Genomic DNA, 19503 nt, shown 5'->3' on the forward strand with positions numbered 1-19503 from the left:
AATAAATAAAATAATAAAGATAAATAAATGAAGCATCCCTTCAACAAGTTAGGGATAAATAAGTAAAGAAAAGTTGAAGGAATTAATAAACATAGAGGCAGAATGTACTGAGTTGGGAAATATTTAAAAGGAATAAAATTAGAAGAGAAATAACCATCACAGACCATGTATTTCCATTTAAATGATAATTCCTATGCCAATCAATTTGAAAATGTAGGTGAATTCTAGTAAATAATCTAAGCCCCAGAAAACATAAAAGTTTGAAAGAGATAAATTTCAAGAAAGAGAAAAAAAGACAAAATTAAGCCAAAAAAAGCGATAAGCACCTCTTTTTGCTCATACTGTAGTTACTAAATACCAATGCCCATTTTATGAACTCTCTGGGAAAATATCTGAATCTCTGGCAAGGAAAATACAAGATGAGCCCAGAACATTTTGTGCAAGGAAGAAGCTTTCAAATACTAATTGATCATGTTAATAGGCTACAGAACCATTTGAAATAGTTATAACAAGTCAGTATTTTAAATCACAAGAATAAAAATTTTAAATGTTTTTAATAAACATTTTAAACAGAATAATATCTAATGATACTGAAAAAGGATGCAGAAAAATGCAGCTGTCTCAATTCAAGTGTCTGCCCATGTGTAGGGCAGGTATAAGGTATAAGTCTGGCATATCTTGAGAAAGCAAGAATTATTTTAAAGATTACAATATTAAATCAAATGTCCACAGGAATCAGTTTAAAGCATTCAACTAGCCAATGCTCAAAAACAGAAACATTGTGGTGGAATATGTGGAGGTGCTGCTCCTGGGTAAGATGGAATAGAATAAGCATATTAGAGCTATTTCTCAGGGTCAGAATGGTTACCTAGGTCTTCTGCTTTCAGGTCTTTCACAGCTCTGAAATCAAGGTGTGGTTCAGGACTGGGTCTCATCTGAAGGCTTAACTGGGGAAGGATGCACTTCTAAGCACACATTCTTGTTGGCAGCATTCAGTATTTTGCAGACTGTTGGACTGAGGGCCTCCTGGTTTTTTTGCTGGCTCTTGCCCAGAGGCCATCTTCAGTATTTTGATACATGGACCTCTCCAATTTGGCCACTTGATTTATCAAAGACAGCAAGGGACAGTCTCCTGGAAAAACTGCTATTATAGTGATATGTAACATAAGGCCATATGTGACAAGCCATAGCTAATATTATACCCAGTGTTGAGAAGCTGAAAGCTTTTCTTTTTTCTTTTTTTTTTTTTTTAAAGCTTTTCATCTAAGAACAGTAACAAGAGAATACTCATTCTTACCACTTCTATTCAACATAGTACTGAAGTCTGAGCCAGAGAAATTAGGTCAATGTGTGTATATATATATATGTATGTGTGTGTAGGTATATATACATATGTACATATGTACACACATATATACACACACACATATATATGGCATCTAGAAAGGAAGTAAAATTGGACCTATTTTCTTTTTTTTTTTTTAAAGATTTATTTATTTATCATAGACATAGAGAGAGTGAGAGCCAGAGACACAGGCAGAGGGAGAAGCAGGCTCCATGCACCGGGAGCCCGACATGGGATTTGATCCCGGGTCTCCAGGATCGCGCCCTGGGCCAAAGGCAGGCGCCAAACCGCTGCGCCACCCAGGGATCCCGACATGATCTTATATATGGAAAAATGCTAAAGAATCCACAAAAAAACTGTTAGACCCAATGAATGCATTCAGTAAAGTTGCAAAATTAAAAATCAACATAAAGAAATCAGTTTCTATACACTCACAACAAACCATCTGATAAAGAAATTAAGAAAACAATTCTATTTACATAGCAGCAAAAAGAATAAAATATTTAGAAATAAACTTTACCAAGGAGGTAAAAGATCTTTAAATGAAAATTATAAGACACTGAAAGAAACTTAAGACACCAATAAATGGAAAGATATTCCACGTTCACTGATCAGAAGAACTAATACTGTTAAAATTTCCCCAAAATATCTGTCTCCTCAACCTATTCAATGTAATACTGGAAATCCACAGTAATGCAATGAAAAAAAAATACAAGGCATGTAGATTGGAAAGGAAGAAATAAACTATCTTTATTCACAGATGACATGATTGTCATTATACAAAATCCCAAAGACTCTACAAAAGACTTCTATAACTATTAAGTGATTAAGCAAGGTTGCAGGACAGAAGGTCACACAAAATCAATCATATTTTCATACATATCTGATAAAGGGTTAGTATCTAAAATATATAAAGAACTCAACATCCCAGATACAAATAATCCAGTTAAAAACTGGGCAGAAGACATGAACAGACATTTCTCCAAAGAAGACATACAGATGGCCAACGGACACATGAAAAGATGTTCAACAACACTAATCACCAAGGGAATGCAAATCAAAACCACAATGGGGTAGTGGAAGGGGAGGTGGGCGAGAGGGATGGGGTGAATGGGTGACGGGCACTGAGGGGGGCACTTGAAGGGTTGAGCACTGGGTGTTATACTATATGCTGGCAAATCGAACTTCAATAAAAATATGTGTATATATTTTAAAAAGACCACAATGGACCTCACACCTGTCAGAATGACTAAAATCAAAAACACAAGAAACAAGAAGTATTAGTAGGATGTGGAAACAGAGAATATTCCTGCCCTGTTGGTGGGAATGCATACTGGTGTGGCCACTGTGGAAAACAGTATAAAGATTCCTTGAAATTTTAGAAATAGGATTGCCATATGATCCAGTAATTCCACTACCGGGTATTTACACAAAGATTATAAAAACACTAATTTGAAAAGATATATGCACCCCTATGTTTCTTGCAGCATTATTCACAATAGCCAAGATGTGGGAGCACCCCAGGTGTCCATCAACAGATGAATGGATGAAGAAGATGTGGTATATATACACAATGGAATATTACTCAGCTATAAAAAAAAGAATGAAATCTTGCCACGTGCAACAATAAGGATGGATCTGAAGGATATAATACTAAGTGAAATGAGTCAGAGAAAAACAAATACCATATGATTTGACTCATGTGGAATTTAAGAAACAAACAAAGAAAAAAAGACAGGGGATCCCTGGGTGGCTCAGCGGTTTAGCGCCTGCCTTTAGCCCAGGGCACAATCCTAGAGTCCCCGGATTGAGTCCCCTGTAGGGCTCCCGGCATGGAGCCTGCTTCTCCCTCTGCCTGTCTCTGCCTCTCTCTATATATATCATGAATAAATAAATAAATCTTTAAAAAAGAAAAGAAAGGAAAGGAAAGGAAAGGAAAGGAAAGGAAAGGAAAGGAAAGGAAAGGAAAGGAAAAGAAGACAAGAAAAGACAAGACAAGACAAGACAAGACAAGACAAGACAAGACAAGAAAAGAAAAGAAAAGAAAAGAAAAGAAAAGAAAAGAAAAGAAAGACAAATCAACAGACTCTTAAATATAGAGAACATGGTATGGTTACGGGGGACGGGGAGATGCGCGGGGGGATGGGTAAAATAGGTGAGGGGGATTAAGAGTATACTTAATCATGATGAGCACTGAGTAATGTATAGAATTGTTGAATCACTATATTGTACACCTGAAACTAATACAACACTGTATGTTAATTATACTGGAATTTTTTTTTTTTAAGAGAGACACCTTTCTGGCTCAATCAGTGGAACATGTGACTCTTGATCTTGGGGTTGTGAATTCAAGCTCCACGCTGGGCTTAGAGCTTACTTAAAAAATAGAAAGAAATCGGGTAGGAAAAATACTCTTCCTGTGCTTCTTTACTCTTACACTACTACAACATTTCACTCCTGGTCACCAAATGTTTGAGAGTTTCACCCCACCAAGTAATTCTTTACATCAGTTGCGCATCCTACCATTTAACTCAATTCTGATGCTATGTACCTGGAGGTAGCATCAGGCCCCAGAGGTTAAGGGCTCAGTCCCACAAGATTATCCTCCCCCGCATTTTCACATGTTAATCCTGAGTCCCAGGTTATTGCCTGTACTTTTGTGTTTTTTTTTTAAAGATTTTATTTATTTATTCATGATAGACATAGAGAGAGAGAGAGAGGCAGAGACACAGGCAGAGGGAGAAGCAGGCTCCATGCTGGGAGCCTGATGCGGGACTCGATCCTGGGACTCCAGGATCACGCCCTGAGCCAAAGGCAGGCGCTAAACCATTCAGCCACCCAGGGATCCCCTTGCCTGTACTTTTGATTGATCAGACATAAATCTGGGTTCCGATGTCCCCTCCTGAGCATTTGCTAGGACAGCTCGCAGAACTCCGAGAAACAATTATGTTTACCAATTTATTATAAAATAAAGGATATCATAAAAGATACCAATGAACAGCCAGATGAGGAGTAACATAAGGCAGAGTTTGGAAAGGTCCTGAGCCAAAGAGCTTCTGTACCCATGTTGCTGGGGTGCACCACCTTCCTAGTACCTGGATGTGTTCACCAACTACTCTCCAAATCTTGTATTTTGGGGACTTTTTTGAGGCTTCAGCATGAGCATAATCAATCATTAACTCAATCTCTAGCCTTTCTCTCCTTCCCATGGAAGGATGGGGCTGAAAATTCCAAGCTTCTAGTCAGATCTTGATATTTATGGTGACCACTCCCATCTAGGGATCATTAGAAACCCTGTCTCAGAAACCAGGGTCAAAGACCAAATATTAGAACAAAAGATGCTCCTAGTACTCATTACTTAGAAGATTACAAGGGTTTTAGAAGCTCTGTACCAGGAACTGGGGGGCAGAAACCAATATATATTTTTCTACTTCATGCAAATTTAGCCTGGAAATATATATAAGGAAATACAGCATGACCGACAAATTCAGAGTTGATTTAACATTCAAGAGCCAATTTTATTCATCATATTAGTGGAATAAAGGAGAAAAGACATATCACTACAATAGATTCAGAAAAATTATCTTACAAAATATAATATCCCTTCATGATAAAAACTCTCAGCAAGCTAGGAATAGAAGAGAATTTGCCAAATTTGATAGAGCATCTATGAAAATCTTCCAGCTATGTATAATGATATATTGAACACTATCTTTCTATGATCAAAAAAAAAAAAAACCAACAACGTCTACTCTTACTACTTTTACTCAACACTGTAGTGGAAGTTCTAGCAATTACAGTGGGGCAATAAAAATAAATGAAGGATATAAACACTGGCTGAGAAGAGGAAAAAATTTATAGATGGCAATTGTTTGCTTACAAAATCCTAAAGAATCCGTAAAACAGGAACTAGCACTTAGAGTAAATTTAGCAAAATTTCTGGATACAAAGTTATTACAAAATAATAAACTAATTTGATATACTAGTAGATAACAATTGAAAAGTGAAAAAAATTTTTTAAAAGGCATAACAGATATAATTAAAGTTCCCTGCCTGGTCAGCCCTCACTCAACTGAGCTGCCTTCTTGACAAACTTCCTAGCCTTCTTCCCTTGTTCCAATAAGGTGGCCACAATGGTACATAAGAAGTAAATAAGGGGATCCCTGGGTGGCTTAGCGGTTTGGTGCCTGCCTTTGGCCTGGGGCATGATCCGGGAGCCCCAGGATTGAGTCCCGCATCGGGCTCCCTGCATGGAGCCTTCTTCTCCCTCTGCCTTCTGTCTCTGCCTTTCTCTCTCTATGTCTCTCATGAATTGGTGAATAAAATCTTAAAAAAAAAAAAGAAATGATATATAAATACTTACAAGATAATAAGTTCTATAAAATGCTTTGAAAATTAGTTACATTTCTAATGACTAGGCAAAAATGAAATACTTCAGAGAAGGGTATGAGGTTTAAAAGAATTGTAGGGCAATTTTACAGTGACCACAGAATCACAAAGAATAGGGAAATGAGAGGGGTTAAAAAAGATCATACTTTAATTAGACCCAGCCTGGTTCTTTTTCCTAAGAGGCAATGCAGTATAAAGTTAAGTATAAGGAGAACTGTGTTAGCTATGATTATTATATATTTGTTAATTCCTAAGAGGAAAAACAGAGCTTTTTGAAACATTCACAGGTCCTTTCTAGAATGCTAAATAAGTGTTGAGAAATGCAAAATTTATGGATTATAACTTTCAATGACAGAGTAGATATAAAACAATTTTAGTTTCAGGAAATGAATATGTTCATTTTATTTTTAAATAAATCATTTTGTTCCGATCTATGACCATGTAAATTGCAGAGACTATTGTAATAATCAGTACAAATGAAGAATTTTTTCATCCAGCTGTTCTCTTTAAAGGTGGGCCTGAAAATAACATAGAACATCTTTACCAATTTGGAGTTCAAACACAATATAACACTTGGTTTACTTGACAATGGATATGCCTTAGTTATTCCACAAGTCACATCTAGCTCCCTAAGAATCAAGGAACATAGAAATTATATGATGGGCCTAAGAAAGATCTGAGTATCATGAACAACAATGAAGGTGTTTAAAGGAGGTGTTATCTGCAATATAAAGCTTAACCCATTCCTTTGAAAACAGGGTAAAAAATTCACTTAGCTTCTTAAAAGATAGCCTTGTTATTCCAAAGACCATAAATTTTAAAAGCACAAACCCAGGTATTACTGGTGAAATTTTAAAAATGTTCTCAAAATAGAAATTAAGTAGATAAAGGTTTGAGATTCAAAAAGGGGCTATTACATAGAGAGCAAATACACTGTGACTAGAAATATAGTAAGAGGAGTTATAGAAATTAGGATTTCAGAAATAGATTCTCTACATATTTTTAAGAAATCTAGTTGTTTTAGACAAAAGTTCCTATGTATTTTTTTTTAAGATTTTATTTATTTATTCATCAGAGACACACAGAAAGAGTCAGAGACACAGGCAGAGGGAGAAGCAGCCTCCATGCAGGGAGCCCGACACAGGACTCGATTCTGGGACCCCAGGATCACGCACTGAGTTGAAGGCAGACGGTCAACCACTGAGCCACCTAGGCGTCCCCTTATGTATTCTTTAAAAGATTTATTTATTTATTTATTTATTTTTATTTTTTATTTATTTTTTAGAGAGAGTGCACATGCATGCATGAGTAGGGGGAGGGGTAGAGAGAGAGGAAAAAAGAGAAAGAGAATTTCAAGCAGCCTTTCTGCTAAGCATGGAGCCTGACATGGTTCAATCTCATGATCCTGAGATTATAACCTGAGCCAAGACACTTAACCAACTGAGCCACCCAGGCACCTCCAAAGTTCCTATGTATAATGTGATTCCTTAATTATCCAAATATATCTAGAATCATGTCTAGAAATGAACTAAATAACCACAATTTGCCAATTAAGTGAAATAGTGAATATATTATAGTGCTTATATATAAGCAAAGTGTATGCCATATTCCTACCTCATAAATTATCAGTAAATGTGAATTCTTACATCCTTTTTTTTTTAAAGATTTATTTTTATTTTTATTTATTTATGAGAGAGAGAGAGAGAGAGAGAGAGTGAGGCAGAGACACAGGCAGAGGGAGAAGCAGGCTCCATGCCGGGAGCCCGACGCGGCACTCGATCCCGGGACTCCAGGATCACGCCCTGGGCTAAAGGCAGGCGCGAAACCGCTGAGCCACCCAGGAATCCCCTCTTACATCCTTTTTTCCATTACAGACTAAGAAAATGTAATTCATAAAAAAAAAATGTAATTCATGGAATTTCTTTTCAAATGTAGTATTAAATCTCTAGCTTCCATAATAGAGCTCACATAATGATGTACATTAATGTGAGCTTTTCTTCTTACGTCTTCCTACCTGCAAACAATACCTTATGAACATGTGCAAAATGAAGTAGGTAAGGGAAATTCTGGAAAAATCGGAACTTTCCATATCAGGGAATCCAACAGACAGGCATAAAACACCAACCAGAGGTCCTTCTGTCTGAAAGTCGGATCTGTCCCTTCAGTAGGCAGTTTCTGGCCCATCTTTGATTCTACTGGTGCAGGCCTGGACCTGAGATTGAGCACATCTTGAGCACACCCGCCTCCCTCTATTCTATTTTTCGGGGCTGCAAAGGTATGGCAGCATCTGCCATCAAAAATCTCCTCTGCGGCCTCAGGGACTATCATATATTGTAAATTGCAGTAAGGCCCAGAACATTTCAGGTCCCCCATATTCTTCCAGAACTTTGCTACTCATTCATGAAGAACTAGTTTATTTCTCTTCCTCTGTGAAGGTCTTTGTGCTTCTTTTGATGAAAAGAATGCTATGGGGATGCCTGGGTGGCTCAGTGGTTGAGCTCAGGGTGTGATCCCAGGATCCAGGATCGAGTCCCACGTTGGGCTCCCTGCGAGGAACCTGCTTCTCCCTCTGCCTGTGTCTCTGCCTCTGTGTGTGTGTGTGTCTCATGAATAAATAAAATATAAAAGAAAAAAAGAATGCTGTAGAAATGATATTGTGTTTCTTCATGGCTAGGTTAGGAAAGGCAATAGAGGACCTCTAAAGATGCTCACCCTAAAACCCAGCCATTTAGCCATGAGGCATCCAACCAGCTACACAGAAAGGCCACAGCTAGATATTCTAACACCAGTCCAGCTGAGATTCTGACTGCCAGCATCAACTGTAAGTGAGCAAGCCTTCAGGTGATTCTAGCCCCAAACTTTCAACCTATTTGACCCCAGATGGAGTCAAATAGAGCAAAGACTAGCTCTGCCCAATGAAAAGATTAAAATAAATGTTATTTATAATTATTCCTTATAAGGCTCAGCCACTAAGTTTTGGGATGGTTTGTTATGCAAAAACTAGGCATGCCTGCTCATCTCACACACAAAAGCAAAAAAACAATGCTGTTCTTGGAGCCTAGCCTGCAGCTAGCACCAGTCCCAGAATCTCAAATTTAGCACTTCCTACTTAATCCCAACCAATTACACTGGATTTCTTCAGTAACATCATCTGTCACTTTTACTTTCCCCCGGAAAAGTAAATTCATGCCCCTCGCAGCATGAAAATATATATATAAATTTACTGAAACTCTATGTAATAGATGCTTTGTAAATCTAAGTGTGTAATTCTCATCAGTGCTCCATAATTTTAGTCTTTCCATTCAACAGAACACAAAAAGAAGTCAAGCAAAGGCAAATTTCAGTTAAGTGGGGGTGACTGTATATGTATTCACCAGTTATTGGATATACTATTTTATATATGTCAATAAAGTCATTTGCTAATTTCTATCATTAATGATTTTTAATCTCCTTGTTCTAACCATTACTGAAAGGTATGCTAAGATATTCAACATGTGACTGTCCCTAATTCATACTTTTACTTTTGTTAATCTTTGATTTGCACATCCTGAAACTGTTATTAGGGGCTTTTAAAAAAGATTTTATTTATTTATTCATGAGAGACATACAGAGAGAGAGGCAGAGACACAGGCAGAGGGAGAAGCAGGCTCCATGCAAGGAGCCCAACGCGGGATTTGATCCCAGGTCTCCAGGATCACGCCCTGGCCTGAAGGCGGCGCTAAGCCTCTGAGCCACCCGGGCTGCCCCGTTATTAGGTATTCATAAATTTGTGATTACTATGTCATCTTTTTAGATTTAAACATTCATCATTATGAAATATCTCCCTGTTATCTCTCATGTTTCTTGCCTTAAAGTCTTTTTTTTTTTACTGATTTATTTATTTATTTATTCAGAGAGAGCGAAACAGAGGCAGAGACACAGGCAGAGAGAGAAGCAGGCTGCACGCAGGGAGCCCGACGTGGGACTCGATCCCGGGTCTCCAGGATCACACCCTGGGCTGCAGGCGGCGCTAAGCTGCTGCGCCACCGGGGCTGCCCACCTTAAAGTCTTTTAATATAGAGACATCAACTTTCCTTTAGTTAGTATTTGCATTATTATATCTTTAATATTCCTATTTTCAACTTTTCTGTCATTACAGTGTGCCAGCTGCTAAATTCATATAGTGTGGTTGATTTTGTTCTTTTCATCCAGTCTGACAGCTTTCTTTTTATTAGAGTGTTTAGCCCACTTTGAGTTAAATTACTAATAATTTTGAGTACATCAACATTTGCCCTGTGTCCCCTTCGATTTCCTTGTTCTTTTATTCCACTATCCTTACCTTCTGTTGTATTAGTCATTTTATTCTACTTTCCCCACTAATTTATACTGTCATAACTTATTCTTTTAGTGATTAGCATAAAGACTGCGATATTATGCTTAACCTAGTACAAGTCGAATTCTCATGCAGTGCTTGTGAGAACATGACACACTGGAAATGTACAAAACTAAACAAAGATGTATTATATAACCCAGCAATCCTACCTCTGTGGATATCCATGGGAAAAAAGAATGCTTATGTCCACAAAGTACATGTATAATAATGTTCATAGCAGCAGTAACTCTAAAGAAAAAATTAGAAACAGCCCAAACTTCCAGTAACAGAAGAACAGATAAATAATTTGTGCTACATCCTATCATGGAATACACCACAAAAATAAGGTGCCTATCACACGCAACAATATGAATCTCATAAAGATGTTGGAAATAAATGAATTTACTTATGTGAAGTTCAAAACAGATTTTGAATGCAGAGGTACATAGAGAAGACATTTTTATTCAGTGAGACCCCATTGACAGGGCAAACTATCCAGTTCCAACATTATTCCCTTGAATAAATACATCTATCCAGGTTGCTGTCATCTGCATTTACCCAGTAGAAACCAATGCTACATTGCTGAATGACACACATAAAAATTCCCAGATGGTACTGGAAGGGGAAGTAGAGTTGGTCAAGATACAGGAGTTACACATCAAGTAGCAGGAATTACCCAGGTAAAATTCAGATTTAGCAATAGGTGATTGGTTTAAAATAAATTATGTTATTGAGATTTTTTTTAAGATTTTATTTATTCATGAGAGACACAGAGAGAGAGAGGCAAAAACATAGGCAGAGGGAGAAGCAGGCTCCTCACAGGGAGCCCAATGTGGGACTCAATCCCGGGACTCGCTCTGGGACTCCAGGATCACGCCCTGAGCTGAAGGCAGACGCTTAACCGCTGAGCCTCCCAGGAATCCCTATTATTGACATTTTGATTAGTAAGGTATTCAATGCAAAGTTATAAAAAATAGAATTTAAAATATGATCAATTATATCTAATAAAGCTGAAGGAAAATATAAAAAATTCAAAACACGTTCAATAGTAAAAAGCTCACAAATACTAAATGGCAAAGCTAAGATTTTAATTTAGATACTGTAGACTAGGGGTCAGTAAACTTCTGTAAAGGACAAGATAGTAAATATGTTAGGCTTTGTGGGCCTAAAAGCAAAATCAAGGGTATTATGTAGATGCTTATTTAACAAGAGAGATAACAGATTTCCACAAATTTTTTTATTGACCAAATTCAAAACTTTGTGAACAATGAAATTTGAATTTCATATAATTTTCACATGTCATGAAATATGACTCACCTTTGATGTTTTTAATTATTGAAAAATATTAAAACCAGTCTAAGTTCACAGGACTCCCAAAATGGGACAGAATCTGACCTCTGCTCAAGACCAGAAACCATTATATAGTACACTGAAATCAATCCAAACCATCTACCTTGCCATTTTTCCACTCATGTGTCTGAAGAATATCTGAAGTATCTAATGTGTATTTCCACCTAAGCATTGGTCTCTTCCTTAACAAGTCACTCTGTAAAGTAAAAAAGGACTATTTCTGCATCACGAAAACATTTAGACAAAAGCATACAAGGGGAGGTGTTGGCAAGTGGTTATATGAAAATTAACTGTAGGGAGAGCATTTGATGAGGAACTGGGAAAGGAGATTCATCCTCATGGTACCATCATTAACTGGGAAAAGAAGGCCTAGAGACCAGGCAAATGTATAAGTCACTATTTGGCAAGGCACATTTCAGATGAAGTTATTCTATATCCTGAAAAAAATGAAATTTCATAGAACAAAGAGAAAGCTCAAAATGACTTCTAGCTTGGCTATGAGATGTATAACTTTAACAGTGTTCTCCTCTTATTGTTCTTCTTTTGGAATAAAACAAAAATTGGAAGAAAAAGATAAGCATAACATACCAGGCCTTTCCTGGAACCCAGACAAGCTAAACAAGAACACATCTCCTCATCACTAGCAGGCCCCCATGGTACATATTAAACATATAAACATATAAACCCTTCCTGGAACCCAGACAAGCTAACAAGCTAAACAAGAACACATCTCCTCATCACTAGCAGGCCCCCATGGTACATATTAAACATATAAACATAATGAAGTATGAGAAAGAATGGAATACTGCTGACTTCCCTGTATCATACAGAAAACCCAGGTTCACTGAAGCCTGGGACTGGAATCTATTTCTATATTCACAGCAGTTTCCTATCAACAGAGCTGTAAAAATGCTGTGGATCTGCAATAAGCAACCGGCCCCCAGGGAGCAGCCAACAGAAATCTTCCCAGGAAGTAATCCTTCTCTTGGTGTCTCAGTATCTGGTCTTCCCAGCACCCTGCCTTGGGGGCAATTCCAGCTCCAAAATCGCCATAATGAACACCGGCTGTACTTTTTTAGTTGTGTAGAACCTTCATTCTAGGTCTCAAATGTTCAACTTCACCGGTTGCCTGGGTAGCTCAGTTGATGAAGCATCTGCCTTGGGCTCAGCTCATCATCTTCCAACGCATTGGGCTCCCTGCTCAGAGAGGACTCTGCTTCTCCCTTTCCCTCCCCTTGCTGTGCACGCACTCACTATCACTCTCTCCTTCTCAAATAAATAATAAATAAAATATGTTTAGGGAATCCCTGGGTGGCTCAGCGGTTTAGCGCCTGCCTTCGGCACGGGGCGTGGTCCTGGGGTCGCAGGATTGAGTCCCACATCCGGCTCTCTGCATGGGGCCTGCTTCTCCCTCTGCCTGTGTTTCTGCCTCTCTCTCTCTCTCTCTCTCTCTCTCTCTGTGTGTGTGTGTGTGTGTATCTTTCATGAATAAACAAAATATTTTTAAAAAATAAAAATAAAATATTTTTAAAAAAAGAAGACCCAGTACAAAAAAATTCCAAGTGTAACTTACAATTGGATCCAGAATAGGCTACACTTAATGTACTCTATTCCTTCAATACATTAAGCACTGGACTGTACAATACATACAGGGTGTAATGATGAAAGCATGAAGGCAACAAGAAGCCATCCTTTAGAACAGGGGGCCTCGGTGGTTAACTAGGGCCTCGAAGTCTTTCACAGCACAATTTGAGTCACACGGGATCTCGTCCACAGATTCTTCAGCACCAAAACTTCAAAAAATGAAGCTCTACCTTACCTAAAAATAAAAAAGCTACACTAGGCCAATTCTGATTAGCCTCCAGTTGGTCACAACAGCGCTGTTATGGAATCCCTCGGTCACAGTACAACACACCTCACAGTCACAACTGACCATGGTCATGAAAAAGGCTCCGCCCCCACTCAGTCCCTGGAGCCTAATCTGGACCATCCAGGTCCTCCCCACGACGCGCGCGCACACATACACACACACTGACACACTCACACACTCTCATCATGACTCCCACGCCGAAGCGGTCACACTATCGCACACACCCACAGTCACCTTCTCCCCGCAGGCCTGCCTGCACCTGCTCCACACGCGCCTGGGAAACTCCGAGCCTCCTGCGGTCAGCTCCTCCCGTACCCAGACCCGGCGCACTTCAACTCACCACACGGAAAACGGAGACGGCAAGCCTAGCGGAAAATGAATCGGAGGGTGAGGTTCACTCGCCCCCCCCGCCCCCCCAGGGCCAGTGAGAAACGCAGTCCTCTCTGGTAGAGCGCGGACGCTGACACAGTCCTGAGAGCCGGTAGCCTGGTCAGCTAGGCGGCTAACGCGCCGCCCCGTAGACTCCTGGGAGCGCCGGCCCACGCGGGAGTGCGCAGGCGCAGACGGCTGATCCTTGGCCGGGGGAGAGGTTGGTAGGTCTTAGGGGCTCCGAGGAGGCGGGAACCCGGGGCTCCCGCCGAGAGGGCAGACTGGGGAGCGGGTCCCGGTGGGGAGGCCAGGGAGGAAACAGGAGTTCAAGCCGGACCTGGTAATTCTGAGGAGGGAACCGGAGCCGAGCCCACGGTAACCAGACCCTCGGATCTGTGCTAGCGGGGCCTCGGGCGTGGCCCGTGGGCGTGACCCTGAGGGTGACAATCGAGTTTGACCTAAAGCGAGCTCCGCGCGGAGGGGCGAGGGGGAGGGAAGTTGACGGTTTGCACCCCGAGGAAGCTCCTTCGGTGGGAGCGGGGCCTCATACAGCGAGCGGTGTGTGTGTGTGTGTGTGTGTGTGTGTGTACCGAATTGAGGCGGCCTCCGGTGCCCAACCTGCTGCGTTTTGGGTGCCTACTACTCTGAGATGTTGCGACCGATTGTGTGTGAAAAGTGGACGGAGTTGTGTTGCTGCTTGGGGTTTCCTCCTCCTGTGTCTAATTTCGGACTAGGTGTGAGTCCTAGACACTGTAGACGACTATGGAGAAGCGAAAGTGATTTTGTGACTTTGCCTGGAATTTTGTAATGTGCTGTCTGAGGTTGTAAATGACATATGGATACTGTGAGACGGTGGTTTTCTGAAAAGTTTGATTGAATGTAAGTATGCATGTGTTTATAACCTACTGTTACTATTTGTAATGGTTTTGTGATTGAGAAACTGCATGATCACTGTCTAGTTGGGCATTGAAGATGTGATTATCTGAAGAGCCGTCATTAAGCCTGCCTCCAAAATTGTACCTCAATAGCAATTTAGCAAATAGAAGTATAGTATTAGAAAGGAAGAGGTAAGATTTCATTTCCTAGATGGTAAGATTCATTACAGGGAAACACTATGTGAAGCAAAACCAATGTGTTGAAATTAATAGTGTTCCATGAATAGCAAGCAGTAAACAATTTTTGCCCATAACTAGCACTTTCAACACTGATATATGAGTGAGTTTTCCTACTTCTGGATGAAATTAGTGGCATGGTCAATAGCTTCTTCAGGCACTCCAAGATAATAAAAAAGTATTTAGTATACTTTTAATCACAAGGCCAGTCTCATTTTATAGTTAAAATAGTTTGCTAATTAAAATATCACTGTAGCAGTCAGTACTTTAGACTTCATTTAGCGCAATATCCTCTTCTTCCCAGGAAGCCTACAGAGTGGAATGATCAATTTCTTTTCTAGTTCCATAACTGTACAACTAAAAAGTGTTGTTCAATAGATAATCTTTAAATTAACTTAGTAAATTAATAACAAATAAGTTAATTTTCAATAACTGTGCATATTAGTTGATACAGATTAATCAAAGATTAAGTAGAAGAAATTAAAGTTCAGATATTCTCAAGCATGTAGGGATATGTGATATAGAGATGGCATTTCACACCAATTGAAAAAATATGGGTTATGTAATATACACTATTGTTAAACAAGAAAACGTACAAGGAAAAAACCTTCACAAGGTAAAAACACTTTTTAAAGATTTTATTTATTCATGAGAAACAGAGAGAGAGGCAGAGACATAGGCAGAGGGAGAAGCAGCCTCCCTGCAAGGAGCCAGATGCCAGACTTGATCCCGAGCCCCCCGGATCACTCCCTGAGCTGAAGACAGACACTCAACTGCTGAGCCACCCAGGCATCCTGGTAAAAACACTTTAATAGTCATATGAGCAACTAAAAAATTATTTGCAATTTTTAAAAAGGGGTTAGTTTACTAAATAAAAGAAGATAATATCAAGCAATTAGGAAATTAAAACATATGAGAAAAATAGACATACTGTACTAAGATGCCATCATAGAAAAGACATAAAAGGAGCTTATTCTCTCATAATAAGAAATAGTGTAGGGGATCCCTGGGTGGCTCAGTGGTTTAGCGCCTGCCTTTGGCCGGGGTGTGATCCTAGAGTCCCGGGATTGAGTCCCGTGTCGGGCTCCCGGCATGGAGCCTGCTTCTCCCTCTGCCTGTGTCTCTGCCTCTCTCTCTCTCTCTCTCTCTCTCTCTCTCTCTATCATGGATAAATAAATAAATAAATCTTTTTAAAAAAAGAAATGTGTAAACTAGAACTACAATATATATCTGATAGGCAGGGATTAAAAATGTTTGTCAACTGCATTCATCAGGGTGTGGGGAGGTATTCCCATGTACTGATGCTAATAGTGTAAATTGGTAGAAAGTCCATGAAGAACTATTTAGAAATATATGATAAACCTGTCTTCCATATGAGATGGAAGGTAGAGCTGCAGAGAGAAAAGCACAATGTTCCCTCTCTCCAGCAACAACAAATTGCCCAGATTCATTATAACACAAAGAGAGTAGGTTTCTGTTGGTGAGGGAGCAGGATTTGTCCTTTTTCCCACTAATCTCCACCTTGGATACATGTGGGTGCACATAGTGGGCAAGTGCTGAAACAGTGAAAATTGATGCAGAGTTAACTGAATTATTCTGGGAGATCTAAGTCAAATATGATTTCACATGGCTCTTTCTATCCTCCCATCTCTGCTTTCTCAGGATTCTTCCCTTTTCCAAAAGAAAGGCTCAAAAGAGAAGGTTCATCTCTTGCAAATCTCAAAGCCATGCCTCAGGTGAGATGATATTTCCTCTCTTTCTGAAATAAGTTGTTTTCAGGTGATGTAAACATTTGCTTCCCTATTCTTAAATTTCCTAGATGTTGGCATTTGCTTCCATGAAACTGATCTCCAGTGGGGCAAGCAAGTGGCCTAAGTGCAAAATGTAAGGAGCACTTTCAGGGTTGTGCATCCCCAAATTTTGCACCCTACATTCCTCACATGTCCTACCTAGTTGTAGCCCTGTTCCCAGATTTTCTTATTCCAACCAGATAAACATAAGACTTCCCCATGTGTACCTTCTAATTGTAGACAGTGTTTACATTTTGACTCGGTATATTATTCATCATCTCCTTTCTTAGTTTTCTCACACAAGTACTGCTGGAACAGAAATGTGTTATTTTGATTTAAAAGGGAATATATTAGTTTAATGAATCTATTCATCTTTAATGAATCTATCTTGCCTAGACACTGATTTGAGATCTAAGTTGGGGGAGTCAAGGAGCAGACATGGAAAAACTTTGATCATCTCCACTGCCCTAGGTTTTGCAATGATACAACAGGAGGTAGAGTTGGTAAATCACATTATTAGTTTGTGGTAAGATGTCTTGTTTTGGGAGGTTTCCAAGGTAGAGATCTGCTTATAAGCTTGTACAGAAAACTGAGATTTTGTATTTTCCCTCTGTGATCTTCCTATCCATTTTATCCAGTTCTTACAAATGGTGGTCAGCTCATGAAAACCTTTCCAGTATTTCAATCCTGTTACAGATTTATTCTTATCTTTTTAGTTTCTTCTAATTTTTTATATGTAGGTACAGCAGAATGAAATGCATATACTAGTCCATTCTGGAAACATCCTACTTTGAATCAGACATAGTACTTTTTCCTGTTTTCATGTCTTTCAGAAAATTCTTCTTCATCTACCCATCTTCAAAGTATTGGTTTTCCCCCAGATGCCAAGTGGTTCTCTTCTCTTCATGGTCTCTTTTTCTTTATGCACAGATCCACTCTAAAGGTTATACTGATCTAATTCTAGTGACTCTCAAATACCCTTCTCCATCCTAGACTTCTATTCAGAGTGTCAGAACCATATATCCAATCCCCAAAAGTCATAGCCACCTGAATGTCCCATAGACACTTAAAGTACATTTTTAAGGTTTACTTCATTTCCTCCTTTGGTCCAGCTTATTCTTTCTCCTGTTTTCCATTTCCATTTTCTAGTCTCAGCACATCCCAGTTGCCTATGCAGGTAACCCAAGAGCCACACATCTTTTTTCCACTCTACAACCAATTTATGACCAATTTGGTTGCAACCCATATGTACTAACCAGTTCTCCCCTGTCTAGATCACTTAATACCACCTTAATCTAGGAAACATCTCTAACAATGGTTATTTATCTATTCAGGCCTTCTCTAGTCTTCAGGAGAATTGCCTCTGAAGTATAAATTTTATCAAATAACATGTGCTTTTTAACATTTCTTTATATTCCATAAAGCAGCTGACCAAAGTGGAGTATGCATTAGAATGGAATGTACAAGACAGTATATTGAAAGGGAAGAAAATACTAACATTGCATTCAAGAGCAGATTGTTAACTCTATGGATTGCCATTAATGCTAATGACATAAATATAAATATGTGGAGAGTGTTCTCGGTACATTTTTAAAACCACTGCTCTATAGGAAAATATCTAGTATTATTCAATAAATATGCCCACTGCCTACCTCCATATGCATTTTTCTTCTTAGAACTCAAAGACTTGCCTAACATACTGTATCTTTTATGGTTTCCTCAAGTTTATTAACTAATTTTCTTATCCCCATGAATTTTAAAAGCTGATGCCCTGTACAAAACATTCATTTTGAGTACAAAATTTTGATGTCCTCAGTGAAGCCTTGGGATACAAAATTAAAATTTTCTTCACTTTGTAGCACTTTCCCTTGTACATATTTCTGTCATTGCCTCTGTAATATCTGTTAGGTATATGTATTTATATGTATGCCTCTCAATCGGTAATTTCTCACGACAAAGGGTTTTATTCATTTTGGTCCACCAGGCAACCAGTTATATTTAAGGCAAATAGTATGATCTTATATATTTTTAGCATGAGCTAGTAAGTAAATATAAAATGTATTATCAGAGAGAATCTTCTGCAAGTCTGACCACTGAATATGGTCTCCAATATCTAGTTCTTACTAGTTCCAATCACTTTAGGATGAACTAGAGTATGCCCTTACAGGGATCAGTGTCATTCAAGGATGTGACTGTGGACTTCACCCAGGAGGAGTGGCAGCAACTGGATCCTGCACAGAAGGCCCTCTACAGGGATGTCATGCTGGAAAACTATTGCCACCTAATCTCTGTTGGTAAGGACACTTCCTTGAATCTTTCAGCATCATACATCTCCTTTCAAGAATTTCTAAAGCATATGGAGCTTTGAATTTTAGAGATCATGAATCCCTTTCTGTTAGCAGATAATGTGATTATGTCCTCACTTGCCTAATGCAAAATATTAACTTGGTAAGATGTTAATGTATACCCTGTCTGTTGCCTTAGAGCTATATCTTTTTCTTCCTTCAATAGTTTTGAAGCCCAAGCAGCTTAGATCAAGTCTCATTTTTTATTACCAGGGTTTCACATGACTAAGCCTGATATGATCCGCAAGTTGGAACAAGGAGAAGAACTATGGACAACGGAAAGATTTTTTCCAAGTCAAAGCTACCTTGGTGAGTCTGTACAGATAAAATCCAGTGGACTCAGGTAGACACACCTTTGATTGTTTTGAGGGCTCTTTTTAAAATTGTGGTAAAATACACATCAGATAAAACTTATTATCTTAACCACTTTCAACCATATAGCTCACTGTCATCAAGTACATTTACATTGTGCAGCTATCACCACCATCCAGATAGATGTTCAACCACTGAGCAACCCAGGTGCCCCAGTGTACGTGGAGATCTTAAGTTTGAAGTCCTTTGAATTCTGACAGAAGCAAAAAC

General features: G+C 39.1%; 2 protein-coding genes across 30 annotated transcripts in view; one reads left to right on the forward strand and one right to left on the reverse strand.

The window, feature by feature from the left end:
- The window catches only part of ZNF382 (zinc finger protein 382), a 121461-nt gene that overhangs the window by 82909 nt on the left and 19049 nt on the right, over nt 1–19503 (forward strand). Inside the window, exons 1-4 of one of the 21 annotated variants that reach the window (XM_077900194.1) lie at nt 13404–13692; nt 16449–16522; nt 18786–18870; nt 19135–19230. In XM_077900194.1, the coding sequence (XP_077756320.1) occupies nt 13491–13692; nt 16449–16522; nt 18786–18870; nt 19135–19230 (457 nt within the window). In that variant the 5' untranslated portion in view covers nt 13404–13490. The other 20 variants (XM_077900126.1, XM_077901494.1, XM_077900588.1 and 17 more) reach the window with 20 other exon arrangements.
- Nucleotides 1–19503, reverse strand: part of ZNF529 (zinc finger protein 529) — a 78137-nt gene that overhangs the window by 50061 nt on the left and 8573 nt on the right. For 8 of the 9 annotated variants that reach the window (XM_077902700.1, XM_077902974.1, XM_077902901.1 and 5 more), the window contains exon 1: nt 13646–13825. The exons of the other annotated variant lie outside the window; for it this stretch is intronic. The gene's annotated coding sequence lies outside the window, so the exon portion shown is untranslated. Of the gene's footprint in view, nt 1–13645; nt 13826–19503 lie in introns of those variants that run through there. 9 annotated transcript variants of the gene reach the window in all.

The sequence above is a fragment of the Canis aureus genome, chromosome 1, assembly GCF_053574225.1.
Source record: "Canis aureus isolate CA01 chromosome 1, VMU_Caureus_v.1.0, whole genome shotgun sequence".
In the NCBI taxonomy this organism is placed as follows: domain Eukaryota; kingdom Metazoa; phylum Chordata; class Mammalia; order Carnivora; family Canidae; genus Canis; species Canis aureus.